This window comes from Drosophila mojavensis, unplaced genomic scaffold, assembly GCF_018153725.1.
Source record: "Drosophila mojavensis isolate 15081-1352.22 unplaced genomic scaffold, ASM1815372v1 contig_136, whole genome shotgun sequence".
NCBI classification, from domain to species: Eukaryota; Metazoa; Arthropoda; class Insecta; order Diptera; family Drosophilidae; genus Drosophila; species Drosophila mojavensis.
The window spans coordinates 9245937-9271696 of record NW_025318667.1 but is presented as its reverse complement, the minus strand read 5'-3'; the positions used below and the strand labels follow the sequence as shown (position 1 = coordinate 9271696).

Here is a 25760-nt window from a genome sequence, read left to right as displayed (position 1 = left end):
AGAGAGAGAGACAGTGAGTAAGAAGAAGGGTAAAACAGTGGTAGAGCGAGAGAGACAGGGATAAAGTCAGTGAGATAGATAAAGCGTGATTTATGAGATTTTGCTTTTATAATGCCGAATTCAGTACAGGGTATTTCATAGTCAATTTCCTTCTAGCACTCTCCACGCACACCTTCGACAAATCATATGATTTGTTCCGTTCCCACTTGCACTTGCCTGGAGTTTATATATCCTTCATTAGAGTAGAGTATGTCTCACAGTTAATATCCTATTCATGCACTTTCCTCCTCGACCTGTCAACAGGTTCCAAGCAACTCGAAAGTAGAGACGGAAGGTTAATCGGGTGCTTATGTGGCTCACACTTGATTACAGGGTATCTTATGGTCAATTACTTATCACCATCTATAGTTTCGTCTTCTTTCTCTTCCTTTGCCTTTCGCTTTCCATCTCTCCTGCTGCCTATCAACACGTTTTGCCGTGCATTGCAATTTGGGGGCCTGTATCATCGCCGTAAATCTGCATGCCCCGAGCGCTCGCTATTAGGCTAACGAGCAACAAGATGATGCCACGCCCATGCGCCTGTGCGCACATGCGCCCATGCGCCCTGGCGCCCACACGCCGACGTCTGACCGTGGCTGGCATGCACTTCCTGCTGTTGCTGTCGTTTCCGCCTTTCAAGTTTTTATGCGCTGCTGCCACGCCCACGCGCACGCCCCCGCTCAGCAAACGCCTTTCTTATCGGCGTCGCACGTTTTTATCATAAATTTTACACTCCGCTTGCAATTTTTCGCTTATTTTTGTGGCCGCAACTTGCAGACGGAACAGACATATATATAATATATATGTATATATGTATATATGTATATGTATGTTTGTATATAAGTTGCTGAAGTTTTGGGCCCGGCCATAAAATGCTGAGTTGCTTGGCCAGCCGAGTCCAATGGGCCGTTAAAATGCATTATAAAGTGCTGCTGCCGCCACACACATTCAAATATACATATCTACGTATGTATATTATAGTGTATATATGTGTGTACACATTACGTATACGTAATACGCTTACAAGTAGCAGCTCGGCTGGAGCCGCCAAATGTAAGCCGGATGCGCCTCGGACTCTGACAACTCGTTATTGTTTATCAATTTTATGAGCTCGGCCATAAAATGCGGCCAGGAGTGCGATTTTGCGGAATGGGGCACCAAATCAAAGTACAATAATAAAATAAGTGGAGACCAAGAGCTCGAGCAGAAATTTGAGTATATTATTATAAGCCCTGGAGGAGCTCAAAAGTAAAACAAAGTCTCAAGCTGGCAATCATGTTGACTGATGAGTCAGGCGAAAGGATGTGAGATGTGGCATTCGAGTGGATAGTTCGATGGGTTAGGATGTGTTAAGGGACATAAAGTAAAGCTATTCCGAGTTAGTAATCTGCATAATGGTAAAGTGCTATGTTAAAAGTTTGCCATAGATAGATGATTGGAGACATATATGGTAGATATAAATGGTAATTACCAATATATGGTAAATATAAATGGAAAGATTTTCTTAGAATCTTCAAGTATACCAGAAATTAAGGAGTAGTTCGGTGTATTGAGGGTGGATGATGATAGAGAAGCTCGTTCACAATTCTAGCTGGAGCATGAAATCTGCTATCATCCTCATTAACAAATTGATCGAGTCTAAATAATGTTGTGCCAAATTAGTGTTCAAATTACTGGAGTGTTGATCCATGGCTATAGACATAAGCAATTAGATAAGAATTTTAAATAAATACCAACTAATCCTTCGAGCTGCATTAAAATAGTTTATTCAAAATTTTAATTATGTTTTGCTCTATATGGATCTCTTTCTCTCTCTCTCCCTCTCTCTCTCAATCTCGCTCTGTCTCTCACTCTCGCTCTCTCGCTCTCTCTCTCTTTCTCTCTCTCTCTCTCTCTCTGTCTCTGTCTCTCTCCTACTCTCTCCCACTCTTCCTCCCCTCCCCTCTTTGTGACCTTAATAATATGCACTTTAAATGGGAAATATATCCGCGGTTCGCTTGGTCTGTCGGCAGCTTTAAGTTGGAGTTGCAGCAATTTACGACTATGCGTGGATTACATTATGAGTCCCACATGAATGGAATGATTTGCTCTGATTGCCAGCGCGCTCAGATGCCTGTCCTGTATTTTGGATATATGCACATATGTATAAACCTACATATCTGCATGCCAGATGCTGCATGCTCTATGCTCCATGACGCATGCCGCATGCCATATGCCATATGCCATATGCCAGATGCCGTTTGCCATTCGCCGTTCGCCTCCGTGTCCCGTGCAGCAGCTCGTCTCTGAATCTCACATTTTACACCTCGCCGTCGCTGCTGTTAGCCTCTGGTCCCGCTCTGTCCCGCAACCCTTCCGCTTGCCTCCTTTTGACCGCACTTCACATCGGCTTTAAAGGTGGCACACACACACACACACACAGAGAGAGAGAGGGATACTCACACACATACACAGGCCTACTTATATGCATATTATGCATATGTTTGTTTCCCTTTTTTTTACGGTATTTGTATTGCATAGTGTGTATACGCAGCGTATGCCGGAAACTGGTGTCCCATTTATGCAAACGATGTGTGTACTTATGTGTGTGTGTGTGTGTATATATATATGTGTGTGTGTATGTGAGCACACAGTATCATTCGCGCTATCATTGACATCAAACAAGCGCAACAGCAGCGGCTGCAACCAGCACATCCTTATCAACAGGAACAACAACAACAACAAGAATTGCAACTGCAATTCCAATTGCAACAACAAGAAGAACAACATCAACATGAACAGCAACAAAAACTTAAATGTTTTTAACACAATTCAAAAGTTACGAAATATTTGCTGCCAACTGCTGCCAACGGGCACTGAGATTTCTATATGCCCATACATATATGTTTACAAATATAAATGCACACATATATACACATATACACATACATACATATATGTATACAAATCATTTGCAATGTCTGCCATGAAGCACATTTTAATTGGGTTTCGATATATCATTTTAAATTGCACGCCCATGGTATGTGTATACCCTGTAATTGGCTGCTACCTCAGTAAATGATATAAGCAAAATGAATTTGATATCAAAATCATTCTAGAAAAGCATCCCACTGAACTCTAAAGAGCGAATACGCTTTACTCTTTCAAAATCTGAAAAGCCTCAAGGAAATATAGAAACACATTATAGATATGTATGTATGTATATACATATTTTCACAGGGTATTCCCATGTCATTCATTTGAAGCTATGCCATCAAGCTGTGCCTTGCTTAATTGTGCCTCAAAAAAACGTAGCAAGGGGCGACTGCTGTTATGCATCGGTAAAGAACGTTTGGGTGATATGGCAGGAACCGGAGAAGGGTTAGAGCAGGTGGTAATAGTAGAAGAGGGGGCTGAGCCCAAGTGGGGTACGAAAGGTAAAGCGAGACGAACCGCATTAAAAATGATCACAAGCAAAATATTTTTGATTATACTTTTTGCTTTGGCGCTTTGAATGTGCTTTAATTGCTGCGCGTTGATTTTGCAGTAAAGGGCATGTTGATTCGGCCATGAAATATGTGACATATTATATAATTTTTTTTTATTTTATTTTTTTATTTTTTTTTTTTTATTTCAAAATATCTTGCTTTGTTGTTGCTATGCCTTAATAACATTTTGGTAAAAAGTTACTTTTTTTACTTTTATTGAGGACATATAAATAAACTAGACAAATATCAGAAAAAAAAAGTTTTTATTGTTTCCAATTTTGTAAACTCGTAAACTCTCCATACCGCCCTCGGGTGAACACATATATATCATATACATATAATATAAATATCGAATACACCAATTGCTTTTATGTTATTTTATAACCCAGTTCATCAAAATAATCTCTAATACGAACTTCTTTATGTGTAGGGTATTCAATATTCGTTGTGCTCATTTGAGCTGTGGGGTTTCCCCTCTTTTTAATTTTGTTGCCAGCTTTTATAATTGCTGCTGGCCGCAGATGCAGCACTTGCCACGCCCCCGGCCGCCCACCGCAATTTGGCCAGCAATGCTGCGTGTTGCACGTTCCACTGATTTAACGTCGCGACGCGACGCCACGGCATCTGTTGCAACAGCAACAGCAACAGCAACATCAAAGCGCAATTTTCGCAGACATTTTTATTGCATATTATTTACATTTCGTTGCTTCTGTCACGCCCCTCCCCACGCCCCCCTGTTGCCCCGCTCGACCAGTGTTGTAAAGCGCAACAGCCAAACGAAAAACAAACAAACATCACGTCAATCATAATGATCGTCATTAACGTCATTACGACTCTCTTCACGAGAGATTTATCATCTTTGGTCAATTTGTAGATTTTTGCTTCAGTTTTCTGTTTTTTTTTTTTTCGTTTAATTGAAAAGTGAAATTGAATTTTGCCAGGTGAAAATCGCTTTCGTTCGTTTTTCCTGGTTTTTCTTTTTGCCTGCATTCGCTTATGCATTAAATATTGAAATTACAGACGCACACATACGCGCATACATATATGTATATATATAATTAGTAGATATATATATTTTCTTTTCTTTTCTTTTCTTTTCTTTTCTTTTCTTTTCTCTTCTTTTTTTCTGCATTTTCTTTTGTTCAGCGAAAATCTTTGTTCATTATTTTCGCAACTCGGCTTTTCCATTACATCGAGTTTCGCATCTCTTTTAGCTTTTCCTTCTCTCGCGCTTTTTTTATTTTTAATTGTTTGCATTTGTGCGATAATTGTAAAATTAACGAATTGTACAGCAATTTATGCGACTTATGTCCACGCTTTAGGCTTCAATTATAATTACGATTAACAACCGAACGAGAAACCTCTCAAGTGCCTGGGGGCGTGCTCAAGGGTACGCTTCAAATTTGACTACGAGAAACAAGACAATAATTAATTAATATCATGGACAGCAATTTGCTCGAACGGCGTTTGACATAGAATTACGTAGATGTACTAATTCAATATGTTTAATGTCATTTTGAAGCGTCTTCAAGCTTAAAACTCTTTAAAAATGAATGTATTTCTCTACTCTTAATAGATAACAGCATGATAACATAACGCTAAAGTGTATGTTATTAAGCTCAACAGCTGAGCATTCAAAAGGCAACCTATCAAATATGAGATTTTATATTTCTACTGCCCCTGACTTTGACTTAATTCAAGCTGTTGATAATAATGAATAATAATGAATGAATCCTAAGTTTAAATTAACATTATGTTAATGGACATAATCAAAACTCACCACAACATCAACATGCTCTATTGGTGTATGTTCAAAGAGCTTGAAGCCACAAGCTTCTTCAGCTTCTTCTAATTTTCATATTCTTATTTTGTTCATTTCTTATTTATTTATCTGGTGACAATCCACTTGCCAATGACAACAACTTTGGCTCCAACTTTACTGTGAAGTGACTTTTGCTACTGTTTTGCTACCTCCCTTCTACTTCTCTTCTACTTCTTCATTTTCCTGATGTTGTTCTTGTTTTATTTTTACTTGCAGTGTCTGACTATTTGCGAATAAAGTTGCAGCACGGCAGCAGAAGCAGAAGCAGCAGCATCAGCAGCAAGTGAAGTGAAACGGCCAAGAATAATACAGTAGCAACAGCAGCAGCTGACACAAGCTACAACAGCAGCAACAGCAGCAGCAGCAACAGCAACTTGCAGCGAGCCAAATTGTTGCATACTTTGGCAGTTACAACGAGCTCACGCACACACACTTACGGCAGCAACATGCCGTTGTTGTCGCTGGCAACAGCAGCAACACGCAGCAGAGCCAGCAGAACATGCCATGTTGCCAACACATTTCAATTGCTGGCAATTGCGTTTTATTGTTGCTGTCAATTGGAGCTGCTGTTGGTGCACGGACAGCAGCAACAGCAGCAGCAGCCGGCGATTCCTGGCGGCCAGCAACAGCTAAAGTATCAGCAATTGCAGTATCAAATGCAGCAGCAATATGAATACCAACAGCAGCAACACTTTCAGCAGCAGTTCCAGCAACAGCAACAACAGCAGCAGCAGCAGCAGCAACAGCAACAACAGCAACAGCAATTAGTGTTGCCAACAGTTGGGCAAATGTTACCGGAGCAACCTATCGATTTGCTATCCACCCAAGCAACTCAGGTAGGTGATATTGGGCTGATTGACTATGATTGAAAGACGATTTCAGTTTGATAGAAGCTAAGCATAAGTGAGAAAATGAGCACCTCATCAACTAATGATGATTGATGATGTGAGAAATTGCTAAATTTTAGTTTACAGCTTAGAGTTTATTTTTGATGTAAAAGAAACTGCTGCTTATGATTGATTGATTATGATTAACTTTGATTGATGCAATATATTTAAAGGCCAAATAAACTGATGTTGATAAATTTGTATTGATACATTAACCATATAATTATAGTATTCAATTAGCACGGCCGTTAAATTGATCAAATCCATTGATTGATTAAAAATTGCTGAGAGTCGCAGATTGATTAAGCTCTTTAAAAAATCAAAAATACATATTTCCTTATAAAAAACACTTAACAGAAATTTTTTACAAGTCCAGGTCCAATTAAGCTTTTTTTAGCCAGTTTTGCTTTGGTCCTTAATAAGCTGATTTCGTAATTAATCAATTCGCTGAGAGGTCCGCACCCCTTTCCACCTTTTCCATCCGCTAAGCCCACTTTTTATTCGTTTGGCTCGACAAATTGAATTTGTAGCCGCAACTGCTTAAAGACCCAAATCCCGAAAGCCAACTCCACTTCATTGAAACTTTTTTTTTTTTTTTTGCCTCGCCGGCTCCTCGCTTTGCTCGGCCCAAAGTTCAATAAGCTGATTAGCCAATTGAAAGCAGCAGACGGACTAATAATGAAACGAGAAAAAAGCCTTGACTTTAGCAGTGGCTTCCATTTTTTCTTTAATTTATTCGCTCTAATTTTTTTATTTATTTTATTTTTTTTGAAGCCCCTAATTTGCGGTGCTTGGTGATTAATTTATTTTTGATAGACTTTAAGCTATATTTCATGGAGGGCAACTTTCTTTGGGGTTTCGCTTTTGCTTAATTTCTGTGCCTGCTGTCAACACCATACCGAAGCAAAGGTTCATTTTATGTTTTGTGAAGAAATAGTAAAGTGAATGAGAAGCGAAGAGAGAGAAAAAGAGAGAGAGATATTGATAAAAAAAAGTTCACAGCTATTAAGTCGAAGGCTAACATTGCTGTTAGCTTCGATTGATCTGTTAATGGGTTACCTGCATTTATGGATAATTCAAATACATAAAAATGTTTAGTAAGCTTGAATTTAAATGACATGTTAAATGGCTGTTAATAAACAGCTCGCTGTTACACACTCAAAACTTTATTCATTCACTTTTAAGTTAAACAGTAGTCTGTGCTATGTTATTCAACAAACAGCTCTGTTAACATGCTGTTAAGTAAAGGCCCATAGCAGAGCTACATAAAAGCCAAATTGTGCGCTTGCAAAAACCGCTCCAAATAGCGCGCTTTTATCTACTGTGGTGCAATATATTTATATAGCTAATAAGAGTTAATAAGAGCCATTGACAGGATGATTCAATGTTCGATATCTATTGAATGCATGGCGAGTTTTTGCAGCTGGCATTGCACAAATCGTTTATACATACGTATCTATAAGCTCTAATTAAAGAATCATATTGAAAATATATCTCAAATAGCTGAAAGCACATTTTCAGCTATTTCAGCTGCACACACACTCACAGAGAGAGGGAGATGGAGAAGGAGAGCGAGAACGAGAGGGAGAACGATAACTGAAGGCACTTTCACATGGACAAGTGATTCCATAAACCACTTTGTTAGAAAATTGCTTGTGTTTGATTCCATTGGCGATTGTCGATTGCCGTTTGCTGTTTTCTCTCTCTCTCTCTCTCTCTCTCTCTCTCTCTCTCTCTCTCTCTCTTTCTCTCTAGGAGGGAGTCAGAAAGGGAGTAAAGCGTTGACCATTCGCAGTTTGCGTGGCTTACAAAATTTTATTGCACACAGTCGCTATGTATATGTATATATAAATATAGAGAATGCTAGCGATATTTGGCCAATACTTGACAGCTATCGAACTGAGTCAACGCTTCCTTGATTGCCTTCTGTCTGACCAGCTCTTCAACTATTCTGCTTTCAAGCTGACCAGCTTTGTCCAGCTGCTTCTTCTTTTTATGGCAATTGTCGTCGTGTTTTTCTGCTCTCCCTTTTTTTTTGTGGTATTTTCTGTAACAAGTTGACTGCTGTTTTTATACTGCATTTTAAAAGTCTCGGCCGTACTACTTGAAGGGTATCCTAGGTGCCAGCGGTGTCACATATACATAAATATATAAATATTACTATCTGCATTTTTATTATAGATCAAGCTAATTGGGTTGATATGATATCGATAAATATCGATCTTCAAAGAAACGTATTACTAGCATGTTGGCTTATTTGAAAGGTATGAAATGCCTCAGGTATACTTTATCAATCTTGATTCTGATTTAGAATATCTATAAATATCAATTCACCTTTTCGAACTAGCAAACTATATGAAAGTCCATCGTTGATCTTGATAAAGTATAATTCATATCCTCGACCGATGATCGCTTTAGGTGCTATGATATCGATTGCGATCAATCGATCGTACAAGATTGCCTTAAAGGTATCCCATCCCTATGCTTAGAGTATCTGCCTGGTCGAGCAAACCCGCCTATCACCGTTTTATTTGTTTTACTTTACATTTGCAATAAAATAAAATCCACCCAGAATCGGGTAGCGTCATGTGGCATGGCATTGCTTGGCCCCTAGCCTCCTAACCAAATGCCCCAGCGGCGACATGCAACGGACATGGCAGCAAATACATACACACAGAAAGAGAGAGAGAGAGAGAGGGATGGAAAGAAACTATAAAGCAAAACTCCATTCATATATATGGCTTATGTGTATGTGTGTGTGTGTGTGGACCACAGCGAAAGCTGCTGCATTTTATTTTACCATTTCGTCCCATGGGAAAATTTATGAATTTGGACTCGCAGCCGCCGCTGGCCGCACATATGCGGTTTTTATATATTGACACTTAAAATTTATGGCTCTTAAAATCTACAAAACGCTGGCGCTACGATCCAAGCGAAATACCATTGCTTCTTCTCTCATTCGCCGGCTGTTTTATTTCATTTTGTTTTCATTTCTCTCTTTTTCCCTTCGTTTTTGTTCACTTCCGCTGAGCTTAGCTGAAACAAAATTTGTATTTGTTGCACAAACTATGAGAAGCCAGCGACACAGAGCTGGCAAATCGAGCTGAAAATTGTTAATGTCACCAATAGAACACAAATCGTTCCATACAACCACATATATATATATATATATATATATATATATTTGTGTGTGTGGTCGGTTGCAGCTATTAGCACAAAATGTTAAAATGACGCTGTTAATGCCAATGCCAAGCCTTTAAGCAGCTTATAGAGTTGAACAAAAATAAAAGACGTATGTATATTCATAGCTTGGGTTTACAGCGAGCAACAGCTTAACAGAGCGCAAAGCTTTACCATAAATTATTGTTATATGTGACCTTAATTTTAACTTAAAACTTTTTAAAGATTTATTCATGGAAAATAGTAGTCAGCCGCATAACAGCTCTAAAGAACATGTTAACAGCTAATAGTTCTTAACATCGCCAACTCAACAGCTAACAGCTTTTGTATGGCTTAACGTTATTAGCTCCGCTTTAGCTGTTCATTGAATTAACATAATTATGTTACATAGCATAAGTATGTTAAATAACAGATATAAAAAGTATCAGTATGTTTGTTTTATATATAGCATAAGCAATTAACATTACAATATTACATAGCATAAATATGTAACAGAAGTGTGTTACATTAACATATATACTTTAATATCAGAAATGTTTTACATAACATAGATTAATAAGATCAGAATGTTATATTAACATTACAATGTTACATAGCATAAATGTGTAACAGAAGTATGTTACATTAACATATATCAGAAATGTTTTACATAACATAGATTAATAACAGTAGTGTGTTACTTAGCATACATCAATAACATTAGCATATTACTTAACATACATATGTACATATTTAATGTATTGTATGTATATGTATGCAGGTGTGTGAGTAGTATGCGAAGTCTTTTAATCAATTTAACTTATCAGACCTATATTTCATACAAAATATTGTATTTTCTGCGATTTTGTTAATCAAATAAGCTATTTGAATGAAGATTATTAAAATGGAGATGTTATTAACTAACAGAATAGCTGAGAGTCATTCAAGCTCAATAGATTCCAAAAAAAAAATTTACACAACAATTTTTTATGTCATGTCAGAAATTCATATATTTATAATGCATGCCAAAAAAACGAGGAAGAGAGAGGAATGTAAATTGAGCTAGTTATGTAGCTATGCCCGCGTGTGTGTCTGCGCGCGTGTGTGTGTGTGTGCGTCAGCGTCAATGCTGGAAAGCGCTTAAGATTAATGATGCAAAAAATTGAGCATCATCAAAGAAAGTGAAAATGGAATTAGGTGCAAAGACGCTGAGAGTACAACGATGGAGCAAAAGAAGAAGCAGAAGTCGAAGAACAAGGCGAGACTGAGCAGACAACGACTATCAGATAGAGCAGACAGCGGCAGCAGAGGGGCGGGCAGATAGGTGGGCAGGCAATACGTGCAACACGCAAAGCGGCATAAAACTTAACTACAATAAGCGGCAGGATTCAAGCGAAGCCAAAAACGAGCTGCCAACTAGCAAATGGCCAACAACAATAGCAACAACAATGTAAACACCACACTCAGCTTGCGGGTGTATGTGTGCGTGTGTGTGTGTGTGTGTGTGTGTGTGTGCGTGTGTGTGGCATGCCAAAGCTCTCGCTGTGTCTATCCAAGTCGCTGGCTGGCAAGCAAGCAGCTAGGCCTTAGCCTGAACGCGACATACGAGCGGGCGGAAACGGAAAAGGAAATGGCAGGCATTGCCAAAGCCGACTTTAACGCCTGTGCACAGTGCTCTCGGAATGCACATATTCCAGCAAAATAGATAACTGCCAGATAATAATCTAATCAATTTCCAAAGTCATTCTATAAACTGAGCCAAAGCAACTGACTCAGATAGTGGTGAAGTTAACAGAGTTAACAGGTTAACAGAGTTCGAAACTCAGGCTACTCACGGCAGTTAATATATGTACATATTTTGTCCTAATTATAGGGCCTAACAAAAACCTTTCCATTTCACTGTAGTCATCTAAATCTTTAATATATGGCTTAAACTTTCTTCAGCAGCCTTTCTATGCGATTCTCATGAAGAGATTGCAAAAATCTATATCAAAGTTTCAATAAAAATTGGCAAAAATGCGTTTTCTTATACGGAATACTGATTTTATCATGGTATATATCCAATTATGTCAGCCATATAGTATGCTTGCATTCGTTGAATTTTCGCTGAATTTCTAATCAGATTGTCTCACTGTGCGTAAGCGGAGGCTATCAAGTCTGCTGCGCTGCTGCGCTGCTGCACTGCTGTTTGCTTAGAGAAATTAAAAAGAAACGCTCGCTGTTAAGCCAAAATGAAATGCATATCCTGACGCTAATATGAGCCAGAGCAAAGCGCCAATCCCGCTCACAATATCCCAGGCCGCTCCGCTTCAGCCCCGAATCCAGATGTGGAATCTCCCGCACATTGAAAGAGGGAAAACTTTGCAGCTGGTTCACAGCTTGCAATGCGCACAGAAACTTTAATACGCTAAGTCGCAGCAGGCAGCCGAGCTGCAAGAGATGAGGCAAGAGGGGAGACTTCTGATGAGGAGAAGGGCAAGCTACTGGGTCTTAGGGGTAAACGAAAGCTGGATGGGATTTGGAAGCCACGGCCTTTACATGCCACGCGAAAAATAATTAGCGCGTTGCGTTTATAAGTTTCCGGTAAAAAGCGTTTTACGCTTGTTTAGCAGCGGATGATGGTGTCTGCCAGACGGAGATTAAGGTCTTGATATATTAATGAACTATATACACACACATATAAATACACAATATACATACATATACTTATGTAGCGACAAATACAGGAGCTCTTTCGATTTCAGCTCATAATTACCAAGAGCTTAAGCATTCACTGGGACACAACCCAACCCAATCCAACCCAATCCCAAGCCCAGCTCCAGCCTAATCCCACTCCCGTTCGCTGCTTGCCGCACAAAAGGTTATCTGAACCCTGGACCCAAGTTTTCGCAACTATTTCAATTTGCATGCGTGCGGCTAAAGTTTTTTCCAGCTTCTTTCATATAGCTGCTTTTTTTTCTCGTTTTGTGCGCAGAAGTTGACTGCACGCAGAATAACTTGGCCAACTTCTGCTGCTATTAAATTTCACAAAAATGTTCACAATATTTTTGACCAAAACAAAAACATTTTATTTGTAAGCGGCAAAAAAACGAAAGAGAAAGCGAGAGAGAGGGAGAGTGGGAATAAAATCAGATGAAAGGTGCGGAAAAAACTTTTCTTTTATTGGGCGCGAATCTGAGGGGGGTTAATAAATGGGTTTTTGGGGTTTCATTTATGCCGACATAGTGGAACTCTTCTGCCGTTAGTTCTGGATTATGAGCACGAGCCAAAGAAAAGATTTGCCAGATTCAATCTGCCTTCTCGTGAATGAGCTCGTTGAGGAAAGTAAATTGAAATAAGTCCAACAAGTTAGCAGGTGGTTAACCAGCAACTACTTTGGCAGCTACTTTGCCCGTTAGCTTGTCATCTGCATTATGCCTTATTACCTTCCGCCCTGCAAGCCACCTCACCTACACTATGCTTCACCTTGCCAGCCCACAAGGTCTCGCACCCTAAAAATAAAAAAAAACAGCCGATCTGCCACACAATTTGGAGTCTTGCCTCAATATGCTTCTAGCTCGGTTCAAACCACTTTTTGTTTGCTCGCAGGCACTCGATGGGCAGCCGACTTTTAACGGTTCGTTTGCTTGATTCACCCACCACCATCAAAAAAAAAAAAAAAAACAAAACAAAAATCCCCAATCCAAAGCCAAAAGCCGAAACCAAAGCTCCAACCAAACCAATTTGCAGCATTTCGTTATAAACTTGCCACAAAATAGTTGCAAAAATTTTACAGCGCTGCCCTTTTAATTTAATTGTTGTTGCTGTTGTTGCTGCTGCTGCTGCTATTGTTGTTGTTGTTGTTATAAAAGGAAACGTGGGCTGTTTGGCTTTGGGCGTTGAGCGAGTTCCGCCAATTTTTTCGCGCGACTGGCAAAAAATAAAAATAAAAGAAGAAAACTTTTGCATTTTCCTCATATATGAAAAACAAGCAAAGCTGACGGCGGCGTCAGCTGCGACGCCGACTGCGGGCTCAGCTGCGGCAGCGTTAGCGTTGGCGGCTGCATTGAATGATAAGCGTCAGTGAAGCTCTTTAAGCACGCAGCATTACAACAACAACAAAAACAACAACAGCAGCTGCAGCAGCAACAGCTATCCACAACGGATTAAGTAACAAAAACTGTAAGGGATGCCAAAGGGGCGCAGAGAACGCGGAGGAGTGTCCGTAACTGCATACAGAAATATGTCAGGTCCTTGTCTGCGGGTCTGCCTCTCCAAATGCTATTTCAGGCGAAAGCCAGCAAACAGGATGCGCTACAATAATATCAACATCAGCAGCAACAACAACAACAACAATAGCAGCAGCAGCCATAGCAACAGTAGCAACAGTAGCAGCAGCAACAGCAACAACAACAACAGCTGCAACATGAGTTGTATTATGCATTCAGGCAATGAGGTTGACATTTGAGAGCTTTCATCTTTTGCGATTCTTTCATCTTACGCTCTGCCAAATTTTTTGCATTCTCTTGTACCTTCTTTCTCGCTCTCAATCCATGTTTCTCTCTGGGTGTCTTGCTCTGGCTTTTCTCTGTGTTTACCTTTCCGCTCTTTTTCCTTGTGCTTCCATTTACTTCTTTCCTTTTTGCTCTCTTTCTCTCTCTCTCTTTCTCTCTCTCTTTCTCACTCTCTCTCTTTCACTTGCGGCACATGACTCTCTCTCCCAATAGTTATCTCTCTATTGCCTACCTATCTACCGGTCTCTCTAGAAACGGACTCTCCCGCCTGCCTCTCTAACGCCACGTCGCGTTTCTTCTTCTCTTGTGCAGCAGTATTTAGATTTAGTCCAGAGTACCTCTCAAAGCAGGGTAACGTCTAGTCGATCAACATTTGCATTTGATCAGATTTCAGTCTGAGTTTTGCTTTTGTGATGTGCTCGCCGCATAATTAGCGCATTTCCGTAGCAATCGTTGCACAGTGTTAACTGCCAAACCCCTCTCAGCCCCTCTCCCGTTTGCTTGCCCCTCTAATGGGCCAGCCCCTCGCCAGGGATTAGTTGGCATTCAAGTTGACGCCGTTGTTGACGCTGGATATTGGCATAGAGCGTGGACAGCGCGGGGAATAGCCCGCGGCAAGGGAGGGGGGCAGCAATTGAGCTGCTTTTATTGCGCTTTTGGGTTGGCCAAACACTACTACCGCTTTGTCCCGGCCACTTTTCTAGACCGTTTTCGCCCTTTGCCAGTATTTCAACAATTTTCCATTCATTTTTTGTTGCCGACTTTCAGGCGCAATGCTGAGCGAAATAAGAGAAACAAGAAGCGAAGCTTTCATCCATGTGACAGAGAGCTTTAGATAGAGTAAAGGGTATCAACATGAAATGGAAATGCAGTGGAGACTCCACGTGACTAATGCTCTACAAACAAAAGAAGGAAATATGAGTTGAGCAATTAAAGATAGAGCTTACAAGTGCTGTAAGGCCAAAGGATTCTTACCAAAAGAAAGTTATTTCAGATAGCAGAGCAGAGCATAGCAAAAAAAGGATTATCGAGATGGGTTAGAATACTTGTTGAAAGTGACAGCAGAAGAGGTTACCTGATGAAAAGTATATCTGGTATTACCATCTAACCTTCAGCACTACCTCATTGACAAATCTTTTGCCACTCATTTGCCAAATCAATTATCTTTGATTATCCCTAAAGCCTCAAAAAGCCATCAAGAGTCACAACAAGAAATCTCTGAGCTGCATTCGAAATACTCTACAAATTTTACTTCACAGATTGCTATATACTATCAAAATATTGAAATAAATGTATAATTCATATTTTCTGTTATTTAAATATAGAACAACACACACACACGCACACACACATTTCCATTGTTTTCAAAAAGTTTCTCATATTCTTTTCAAGTAGAGCACATGTTGAACAAACACTGCGCACCCAATGTAAATATGCCATTATAGAACAGCTTCATTAGCACAAAATGTGTAATTCATACAATACACACACACACACACACACACACACAGCAAATTTTTGCTTGCGCAACGTATAATGTTTGCTTAAACGCTGCAGCTAACCGAAAATATAATATATATTAACTGAAAAAAAAAAGAAGAAAAAAATCGTCAAAATAATGGCAACAAATTAAAATGCAAATGCAAATATTTAACTAAATAATTTTATGCCAAGCTGCCTGCCACGCCCACAGCCGCGTTTCGGACCGCAATGCTGGTCAAAAATTGATTAAATTCCAAATGCCGAAATAACAAACCGCTGTTCGAATATCAAACAAAAAACAAAAAGATACAAAGTCAAACATGAGGGAATATGTCAAATTTTAAAATGACGAATGCGAAATACCTACAAAATGAATTTTATTTCATTTTCTGCTTTTACATCTGCTCTCATCAGAAATACCTAGTACGACTTATAAATATCATAGATCTAATTTATATCCCGTTATCGATCATTTTTAGCAACACTTCGATCAAATTAAATACTAGACGTTGTTTACTAATATATCCGTAATTTTCCATAGGTTCTTGTATACCAAGCAGATATTCAGAAATTATTTCACTTGGTATCCTCTAACCGAGAACATCGTGCAGTATTGAATTCACAACAGCAATTAAAAGCAATACAAAGTTTACAATCGGGCCAACAATATGTGTGAAAGGAACAAATTAATAAAACACAACAGTTTAATAATACCCTGTAGATAAAGAATACTCTAAGAAGTGTTGACAAAGACCAAAACCATGTTTTCAAAAATTAATCGATAACTTAAATCGATTGCTTGACAGATACAAATTATGAAAGCCAAATAAATCAATGATAATCATAAACATTAATCGATAAGCGCTGATAATACCTATGAAGAATATACCCTTGATTAGAACTCTATTTTACACGGTATGCACAATGGCCTATTTAAATAATTAGTGAAATAAAATGCGAAATTGCATTTAACGCTCTCAGCGGGTAACTAATAAATACCCATTTACCACTGTGTGGCAGCCAGCGCAAATTCGCGATTTAGAAGAATGAGCGCAATTAAAGGGAAATTCCATTCAATGCAACAGCAGCACTGGCGCCAGCTCTCGTAAATGTGTGTAAAGCCTGCCTACTGTGAGTGCGAGACTCTATGTGTATGTGTGCGTGAGTGTGAGACGGCACGCCTCACTGCTTGTCGAAGGCAGAATGCAAATATTAACAAATATTAAATCGCAACAATATACGAGCACTGTCTATCGAGCGACAGCCAACCATTTATTTCTGTATCCATACCTATCGATGTTATCGGCCATTGAGCACCAATTTCGCATTGTTGCATTCACTTGAATTTCACTTGTTTTACTGACAGTTTAATTTATTTATTCAAAATGTGCAGCATGTGTGCAATCATTCGTACATTTTTTTTCTGTCTGAAGGGTTGGCATCGATCGTTGCCATATCGATATGGAAAATCATGAAATTATTGGCAAATTATGGATTTCAGGCTGCTTAAAAATCGAGTGCGAAAACCGACAAAGTCAACGTATATATGCATACAAGCCTCTGGTGATAAAAATTTAAAAAGTACAGGTATCGATAAGTTATCGATGTCATTCGAAGATTACATCTGTAGCACATTTAACGATTGCATATTTTTCAGCAGCAACTTTAACACTCTAATATCGATATAAAATTATCGGTAACTCCGAACATGAGTATTGTTATTTCTATTCTTTTATGAATATTTAATCTCGACCTCAACACTGTGCCCTATAAGCCATTGCATTTGTAGACTTTCAGCCTCCTTCACCTTTGCTCAGCTTTATGTTCCGAATGCAATTATCGAAATTACCATATGCGAACGAGCGCTAAAAACTTTGTTGTCGCGGCTCCCTAATGAGCATTGTGTGTGCCGTTCTGAAAAGTCGAAACTCGCATAATATGCAGTAGCAACAACAACAGCAATTGCAATTAAGAGCATAAAAGTAGAGTAGATAGAGTAGAGCACTTCTCCACGCATTGCATTACCCCGGGGAAACCACTAACTACGGACTGTTCACATATATGCCCTATAAATTGTGAAGTCAGCTCAGCTCGTTCATGTCGATATATAGCTAAAATGAAGTCTATGTATATATGAATTGTAAATTAAACACTCATACATAAAATTTCTTGAGCTAGAAAATTGTAGAAAATTTAGCTAAATAATTTTCAGTCAAAGTTTGCCTATTAAATCGATATTTCGTTGCCTTTTTTCTATTACTGGGTAAGTTGAAGTCGTGCACACGGATAGTTAGCTCATTTAGTAATTGTTGTACTTATGTTCTTGCCTGTAATTCGCGTTTGTGCCGCATAAAAGTTGGCAAATTGTCGCAAAATGTGCGATTTCATGCTATATAGCCGATGGCATGTTTATGTACATTTACACGCACATTCACACACACACTCACTCACACCCACAAACACACGCAACAAATAAACAAACAGAGAGAAAGAGGCAGAGAGAGAGAGAGAGAGAGAGAGAGAGACAGAGAAACAGAGATCTGGGAGCTATTTGTCTGTTTGCATTTTGTATTTATAACGTGATATGTCCGCATTTTGTCTTGTAATTAAATTGCCAACAACAAGGGCGCACAGTAGCTGAACAGTGATTCACACACGCACTTGAACACTCACTCACTTACATTCACAAACACAAACACTCACACATACACACACCCACTTGGCTGCATTGAATCAATCGTTGAAACACTGCGCTGTTTTAAGTGCCGGGCTAAAAGCGACGCTGCGAAAAAAAAAGAGAGAAAATACTGCTAGCAGGGATGGAAAAAAGAACCAGACACACACACACACACACACTCGCACACAACAGCTGTGTGTGTTTGTGTGTGCAAAATAAAGCAATGCCTGTGCAAATATCGCTCATACGCCTCGTAAACTGTTTAAAACTGCATGACAGTTGATTTCACCTGCAAAGGTGTTGGCTCGGAAACTGTCCAGGTGTGTGCGTGTCTCTTACGCTCATTCTCCCCCTCCCTTTCTCGGCGCTATCCAAAGTTCAGACGAGGTTAAGCAAAGATTTATACAAGCGCCAGCAAAGTTTGAGCGCCCCAGCTATTTGAGGTTGAGTCCGTCTCATAGTCAAGTGCCAGTCGAAGATGAAGGGGAGGCAACTGCCAGCTGGAGCAGAGCCCCATTGAATTATTGAGTGACAACCACTGACTACAGCAAGCGCCACTCTCTCTCTCTCTCTGTCTGTCTGTCTGTGTGTGTGTGTGTGTGTGTAATGAAGCGTTTGGCAGCTGTAGTCACAGTTCGCATGTGGGTCATCAATAAACTACAGTCAAATATTTGTTGCTCTTGTTGTAATTCGATATGCAATTGAGTTGAGTGAAAAACAAGTGTTGGTAAATGCCCAGAGATAGGCGTAGTGCTATATTAACAAACTTTCGGATATAAATATATGCCAAGCTCTATTGGTATTGATCTCCCTCTGCCCTATTGTGATACGATATGCAAATAGCAATATGCTTAGCTTTTCCAGATAAATATGCAAGGTTGAGCCTAACTGAGCCTAGACTCACTTGATGTGGTTACTGAGCTTAATCTTATTTATTTCATCGATTCGATTTTAGTCACAGAGTTCTCTCCTCAAGTCTATTATACTTGAGTGTTAATAAACACTAAAAGCGCTGTGCATAAATTAAATTATGCTATTCGTTTATTCTGCAAATCCGTAAGAGTTATCTCTCTTCATATATCAGACTTTCTCTCTCTTCTCTTTTCTATCTGTCTGACTCGCTCCCACTCTCTTGTTACGTTTTTCAAAGTTTTTTGACGTCCTTCTGTCTATCTCTTTTCCCATATGTCTCTTTCTCGTTTCAACTTTCGTATGACGCTTGTCTCTACTCTCTCTCGCTCCCTCTCTATCTCTCACTCACTCACTCAAAAGTGCAATAGCTATCAGCAATATCTAGCATTTTTATATGCAGCTTTAATGGTATATATTTACGCAAAATACCCCAAGTTCCGCCCGATTGGGAAAGGAATCGTCCTTAGTTCCGGCTATCGATAACTGGCATTTGACATTGTTTTGCACTTTTAGCTTTCAAATATGCAAAAATTCATTGCCCTAAAACGCAGTACCCAAGCGAATTGAACCAATAAACGTGACAATTTCTTGCATAGACAGATTTGGCACAGGGCCACATACACACAGCACACACACATAGACGCACACACACACACGAAGCCAATGAATATGCTTTGTTTATATGGATGGGAAAAAGGAGGAGATTTAATACCCACACGACTATTCGGGCGCGGGGCTAAAGCAATGCATAGTTCATAGCACATTTTTAAGCGCCATGCGGAAGTTACAGCCAAGCAACCACAACACCAGCACTAACACTAACACCAACACCCACACACACACAAATACACACACACTCGCACACTTGCACACTTGCCTGACTGACTGATCGATTTTCAATTGAAATTCAGTGGTTTCTTTTATACGAAAACCATCGACTGTCGGCTTTACTCTACTGCTGCTTTATTTTTTATCGGGGGCTCGTGGGCAACAGGAAAAAAAACACATTAAAAATTAACGAAACTGTGCATAAGGTACGCTGATCAACTAAAGAATACCCTGTAAGGCACAAAAACTGTCTTAGACTATGAATTTGTATATCTCTATGTACTATATATCTATTTATCAATCCAGCTGTCTACCGATCGATATATCTATCTGTCTATCTGTACCTTTCCATCTATATCTATATATCTGTATATATTTTTCTATCTATTTATTTATCTATCTATCGATCTATCTATTCATCTGTCTGTCTATCTATCTAGCTATCTCTCTCTATTTATCTGTCTATCTGTACCTATCCATCTATAACTATATATCTGTGTATATTTTTCTATCAATGTATCTATATATCTATCCATCTATCTATTCATCTATCTATCTATCTAACTATTTATCTGTCCACCTATCCATCTGTCTATCTATCTATATATCTATCTGTCTAACAATTTATCGGCATCTATGTTACATCTAGCCACTGCCAAACTCGAATAGGTCTGCGGTAGCTAAGTCTAACTTGATTATAATTGATTAGGCTATCATATGAGTCTAGCCTCTGCCAATTAACCTTTCACAGGGTATATACAGCATTTTAAAAGCACAGACAGTTGCCACGTAGCGTCGCTGCCATTAATTAAAGCAATTAAATGATTTTCGTATTTCAATTCGATTGCAGCTACAAGTCTTGGCTATTGGCACGCGTTGGTCGGGAGGGGCTTGAGTGCAGGGCATTGCTCGATTGCGAGGTACTTGCTAGACAGCCTGTGCATTGATGGCACATCATAGGCGTATTACACAAGCCGGCGTCAAGTTTTAATGGCCCACGATGTCGCATGCAAAACTTTGCCATTGCCCATGCAAATGATCTGGCCAACAGCAGCTGTAATTGGGCCAAGAACGGAAAGCAAAGGCATTCGCACAGCTATTTAAATATGACATTAAATGCAATGCTCCCAAGTGCAGAAAAGAACGGCAAAACGACTTTGCCTCCAGTTGGGAATGCCGAGATGCGCCAAGGGGGCCAAACCACTGAATTTCTCGAATTTTAATCTTTCCTCCAACTTAATCTTCTTCTTCCTTAACTGCCAAAGTTTAGTTGGTGAATGCAATTAAGGCGAGCGAGAGCTGTAAATCAGCTTGATAGCTATCTATCTAATATATATAAAAATATCGATATGTGCATATCGATAACTATACTTGGATGTAAATGAGCTCAAATAGATTTCTAGTCAAAAATTATTAAATATAGTATAAACAGCTTTTCAGATCTTTTGATGTCGATTAATATGAAATCATCAGATAGTCAGATAAGTCAGATTATGTTAGATAAGATAATAAGATATTCCAAAACCGAGCTTAATAATTAAACAAAAATAAAATGAGTCTATAGAGAAAAGAAAATGTTCAAATGTTATAATAATCAATATTCTGGAAAAATCAGTAATTTTTCTGTTATCGATAACTGTATGATCGATCAATGCCGAATCTCATATCTTAAGTAATTAAATAATGCAACTTTGTATACATACATATGTACATATATTACCGTAAAGTATGTACATACTTCTCTGCTGTGAACACTCGTGTATCGCCTTAAGCTTCGTTTTAATTCGCACTACGGATTCGCTGGGAAGTATGGCCCATCGTGCTTCTGGCAAGTGCATTGATTGCCATAAAATTACGTGTGCTTTAAATGCATTAAGCAGCATTTCGCATGTAAGAGACACGCATTAATGTGGCCAATACACACACACACACACACACATGGGTGAACAATTTTCAATTAATTTGCCTGGCAATAAAAATAAATGAAATACAAAATAAATGAAAAGAAAAGTATCTCAAAATGACAGAAACAGACATTGAGCCGAGGCAAAAGATGTCGCCTTGTCGCTGCGTGTGTGCACACACACGTCAAACACACACAAACACACGCATACACAGACACTTACTCAGGCACACACAGTCACATTCACATGGCTGTCAGAAATGTGCACTTCCGCTTTTTTGCAGTGTGCCGGAAGTGCTGTGGTAAATGCATTTACATGACTCCCTGATACCAGCCCAATGGCCAAATGCTCCTTCCGTCTCTCCACTCTATCTGTTGCCACCACGCCCCTCCCTTTCGCCACCATTCGGCGCCATTCGCCCGCATGGCGTCCGCTAGGTGGCGTGTCGATGTGCGCATTGGCCAGCTATAATTAATATTCATATGATTAAGGGATTTACATTGTAATTGAATTATTTAAATGGGCACTAGCAACGACCTCAAAGACTTAAAATATGCCAAATTCAATTAAGTGCAACGTATTTTACGTTTTATCCAACACTGAACAATTTTTCAACGTGCTTTAAGCGCATGGAAAGCGAGAGTGAAATTAAAAATTGAAAACTTAAGTAAGGCATTAGTGTTGGAATCGATTAATAAACGTATCGATAGAAACTAGTAAATTGATTGAAATCGAGGGAGAGCCATAAATACAGGGGAAAGCTAAAGAGGGAGAGCAAAATAGGGAGAGAGGGCTGATTGAGAGAAGAGAAGAGGAGAGATAGATGAAAAAAGAACAATGGGAGAGAGCGGAGAGTGATAGAAATAGAGTGTCATTCACAATAAGACCAGAACTCGATCTAACATTCGGTCCATCCTTTAACTGTTATTTATTGGTACATATTGTAGATTTGATCGATTTTCTTATGCGTTCATCTTATACGAGAAAATCGAGGTTTTGGAATAATATTATGTATACATATATATATAGTTATACATAAAATAACAGGACATATAGATAGATCTACATTTATATACTTAGTTCTTAAACCAAAACCCATATATTATAAGAATATCAATAATATTGAATATTTATAAATAGATTAGATAGTTAGTTGCATTAATATTTGATACATGAATACAAGAGCATATATAGATAGATCTATACTTACATATTTAACCCAAATACCCTCCATTGTGAAGCGTTTCCCTATAATTAGAACTCTTTTATTGATATATCCAATTTTCCCATTTAATTCGATTGCTGTAGAATGTTAAAGGCCATACGCATTTTACTGGCTGTCAGCTCTATTTTTTCTGCTTTTTGTTCGCTCCATGATTTCCATCATTTGATTGACCCAAATAGTTGCTTATGTTATCGCACTCTGGCACGCCCCCCCCGGCCAAACGCCCATCTGCTCCACTCACACACAGATGTTCAGTTCATTTCAATTTTCTCTTCATTTCTGGTTTTCAGCGTTTATTTTGGTGGAGATGTGAGGGCGTGTAAGGGCGTAGGGCGTGGGACGTGGGACGTGAGATATAGGACGTGTGGCGTCGAGCGTTGAGCGGGGGGCGTGTCATTCCGATTGTCCATTTGTGACCCACATTTTGGGGAGGTGACAAATGTAAATTTTGGGCAGCGGCTGTAGAGCCTACTGACAGCGACAGCGACAGCGACTGCAAACGAAGTGCTGCCATCCCCTGCAGGCAGTCACCCCGCCTCTTCTGGCTGCGTCTTACCCCCTTTCCGCATTCTGTCCGCTGCTACGATTTGTTTGTAATTGAAAAGCGTTGGCTAATTGACTGGCCGAGTGACAGGGCCTGACAAGCACGTGAAAATACTTTCGCCCTCGTTCCACAATGGGCTGGTCGACGAAAATTCTGTCTTGCCATGACACATTTAAAGAGCTCAAACACACACACAAACACACACACAGAGAACGAAGGCAGAGGACGCAGCAGCAGCAACAGCGGCAGCGGCAAAAGACAAATTGAAAACTGAAAATGGAACTGAAACTGAAAATCGAATGCGCAGCATTTTGAACGTAAAAACAAGCGAGTAAAACGATGAAAACCAAAACTCGAAACTCAATTCACACATACAGATGCTGAAGCGCACACACAGACACTCACACTGACAGTTCACAGCATTCAGAGTTGTAATACCCTATAAATTCGGAAATTGGTAAAGCGAGCAGCGCCATGCTGTGGCTGGTACTAGACATGAGATGATTAGATGGAACTTGTAAAAGATAGTGATATAACGTAAATATAAGTGATAGATAGAGTATATATACCTTCATATACCTATCGAGTATCTAGCTAGTCTGACTGGAGAAGCATATTAAGTTGCTGTCTTTAGAGTTTCAAACTTGATTACGATTTACTTTTTTAAGCTCATTATCACATCTGTTAGTCCCATTTATGTCTATACATAATAATCGATATTTACGTTTCTGATATAGCAATCTGCTTCACGATATTTCTCATATTTACAGGGTATCTGTAAGTGTATCGCTTGCAGCTTAAGCACTCTTTGCCAGCATTTTGTTTTGGCTTTTTGGCTGACTGTAAATTCTTTTCTTTTTTCCTCGATATTTTTTTTCTCTCTCTTTTTTTGAGGGGGTCCGCAGCTCTGGCAGCTGGCAAGAATTGAGTGGATATTGCAGCCTTTTGCCACTTGCCAAAGCTGCCAAAGCATTTCGGCGCCACATCGCCACTGATAGACGATATACCCAGCGCTACCCTCCATGTGCCCTGCCCGCCTCTCTGGCTGACTATCTGCAGCGCTGCAGGCGTTAAGTGTGTGAATTTAGTTAGCACGAGATTTTCGACCCGCTGTGTCTTTCGCTCCAGAGCTCAGCTGCGATTTACTCTAATGGCATTTGCCCTTAACGAGACAGCCATTGACAGGTGGAGACGAGCCAGCAGCCAGCAGCCAGCTGAGAGTCAATAGCAGTTGCCAATCGATTCCTCCCCAGCACTTCGCTTCACCCCTGAAGCCAGCTTGACAAAACGTGGATACATTTTCACAACTAATTATCAAATCACGCACGGTATTATATATATCATAAATGCTAATACCTTTCTCTCTATTTGGTATTATATTGTGTTTATAAAAGCAGACTAGGGGGAAAGGAAGAAGAAATTTAATTATATATATATGTCAAATTTTGATAGGATGTGAAAAAGTTAAAAGAATTCATCCTATCGAATCTAATTTTTGATCTTCTTACCTTTAAATTCACATTATTCGAAGTTCAATGATATGAAAGTCATTCAAAATTTGTAAATCTTAAAATTTTATTGAGAAGAAAGAGAATGAGACAAAGATATACATAGATAGAAAGAGAGTGAGAGAGAGAGAGAGAGAGAGAGACTCTTTCTCTTCCTCACACTCTCTATCTATCTCTCTGTCTCATTCTCTTTCTTTTTCTACTTTAAATACATTTCGTTTTCTCTTTAAAAATACTAAATATTCTACATATTCATTTTTATTCATAGCATAATTGTTACTTTCCCATTTCATTTGTTCATTAACAATTTAATTAAGGAGCATTTGTTCCGCTCTAAAAAGTCAATCAAGAAGTATGTCGTATGCTGTGTCAGCTCAATTACAGGGTAACTGCTACTCCATTGCCACCCGTCTTGGCTAGATGCAAAAATATTTCTGTAAGAATTTCGTCAATGTGCTGAAATAAAGCCATTGCAGCAAAGACTTGAGGAAATTATGCCTCAGGCTGCTGCAGCACAGCATTCGTAGCTAAGAGCCACAAATCAACATGCTCAACTCACAGGCAGCAAGTGAGAAAAAGAGTGCGAGAGAGACAGAGAGGGAGGGAGTTAGTGAAAGAGAGATATCAGCTAGTAGCAGCTGCTGTTAAACAAATGCTCAAGTGTTCAAATTAAGTATCCCAAATGCCAAACAGAATGTGGCTAAGAATACGGATGAGCCGAATGGAATGACAGATAAAGGCTGAAAGAGGATAATTTCGATGGCGACGACGAGCCCGAGGAGCCACTGGATCCAAAGAAGCCAACGGAGCAGC

At 39.4% G+C, this 25760-nt stretch overlaps 1 protein-coding gene across 3 annotated transcripts in view; it reads left to right on the top strand.

Annotated features, from left to right (window-relative positions):
• The window catches only part of LOC6585046 (serine-rich adhesin for platelets), an 89274-nt gene that overhangs the window by 9834 nt on the left and 53680 nt on the right, over positions 1-25760 (top strand). For all 3 annotated transcript variants that reach the window (XM_044008312.1, XM_032732570.2, XM_032732571.2), the window contains exon 3: positions 5545-6164. In XM_044008312.1, coding sequence (XP_043864247.1) covers positions 5775-6164 — 390 coding nt within the window. In that variant the 5' untranslated portion in view covers positions 5545-5774. The remainder of the gene's footprint in view (positions 1-5544; positions 6165-25760) is intronic.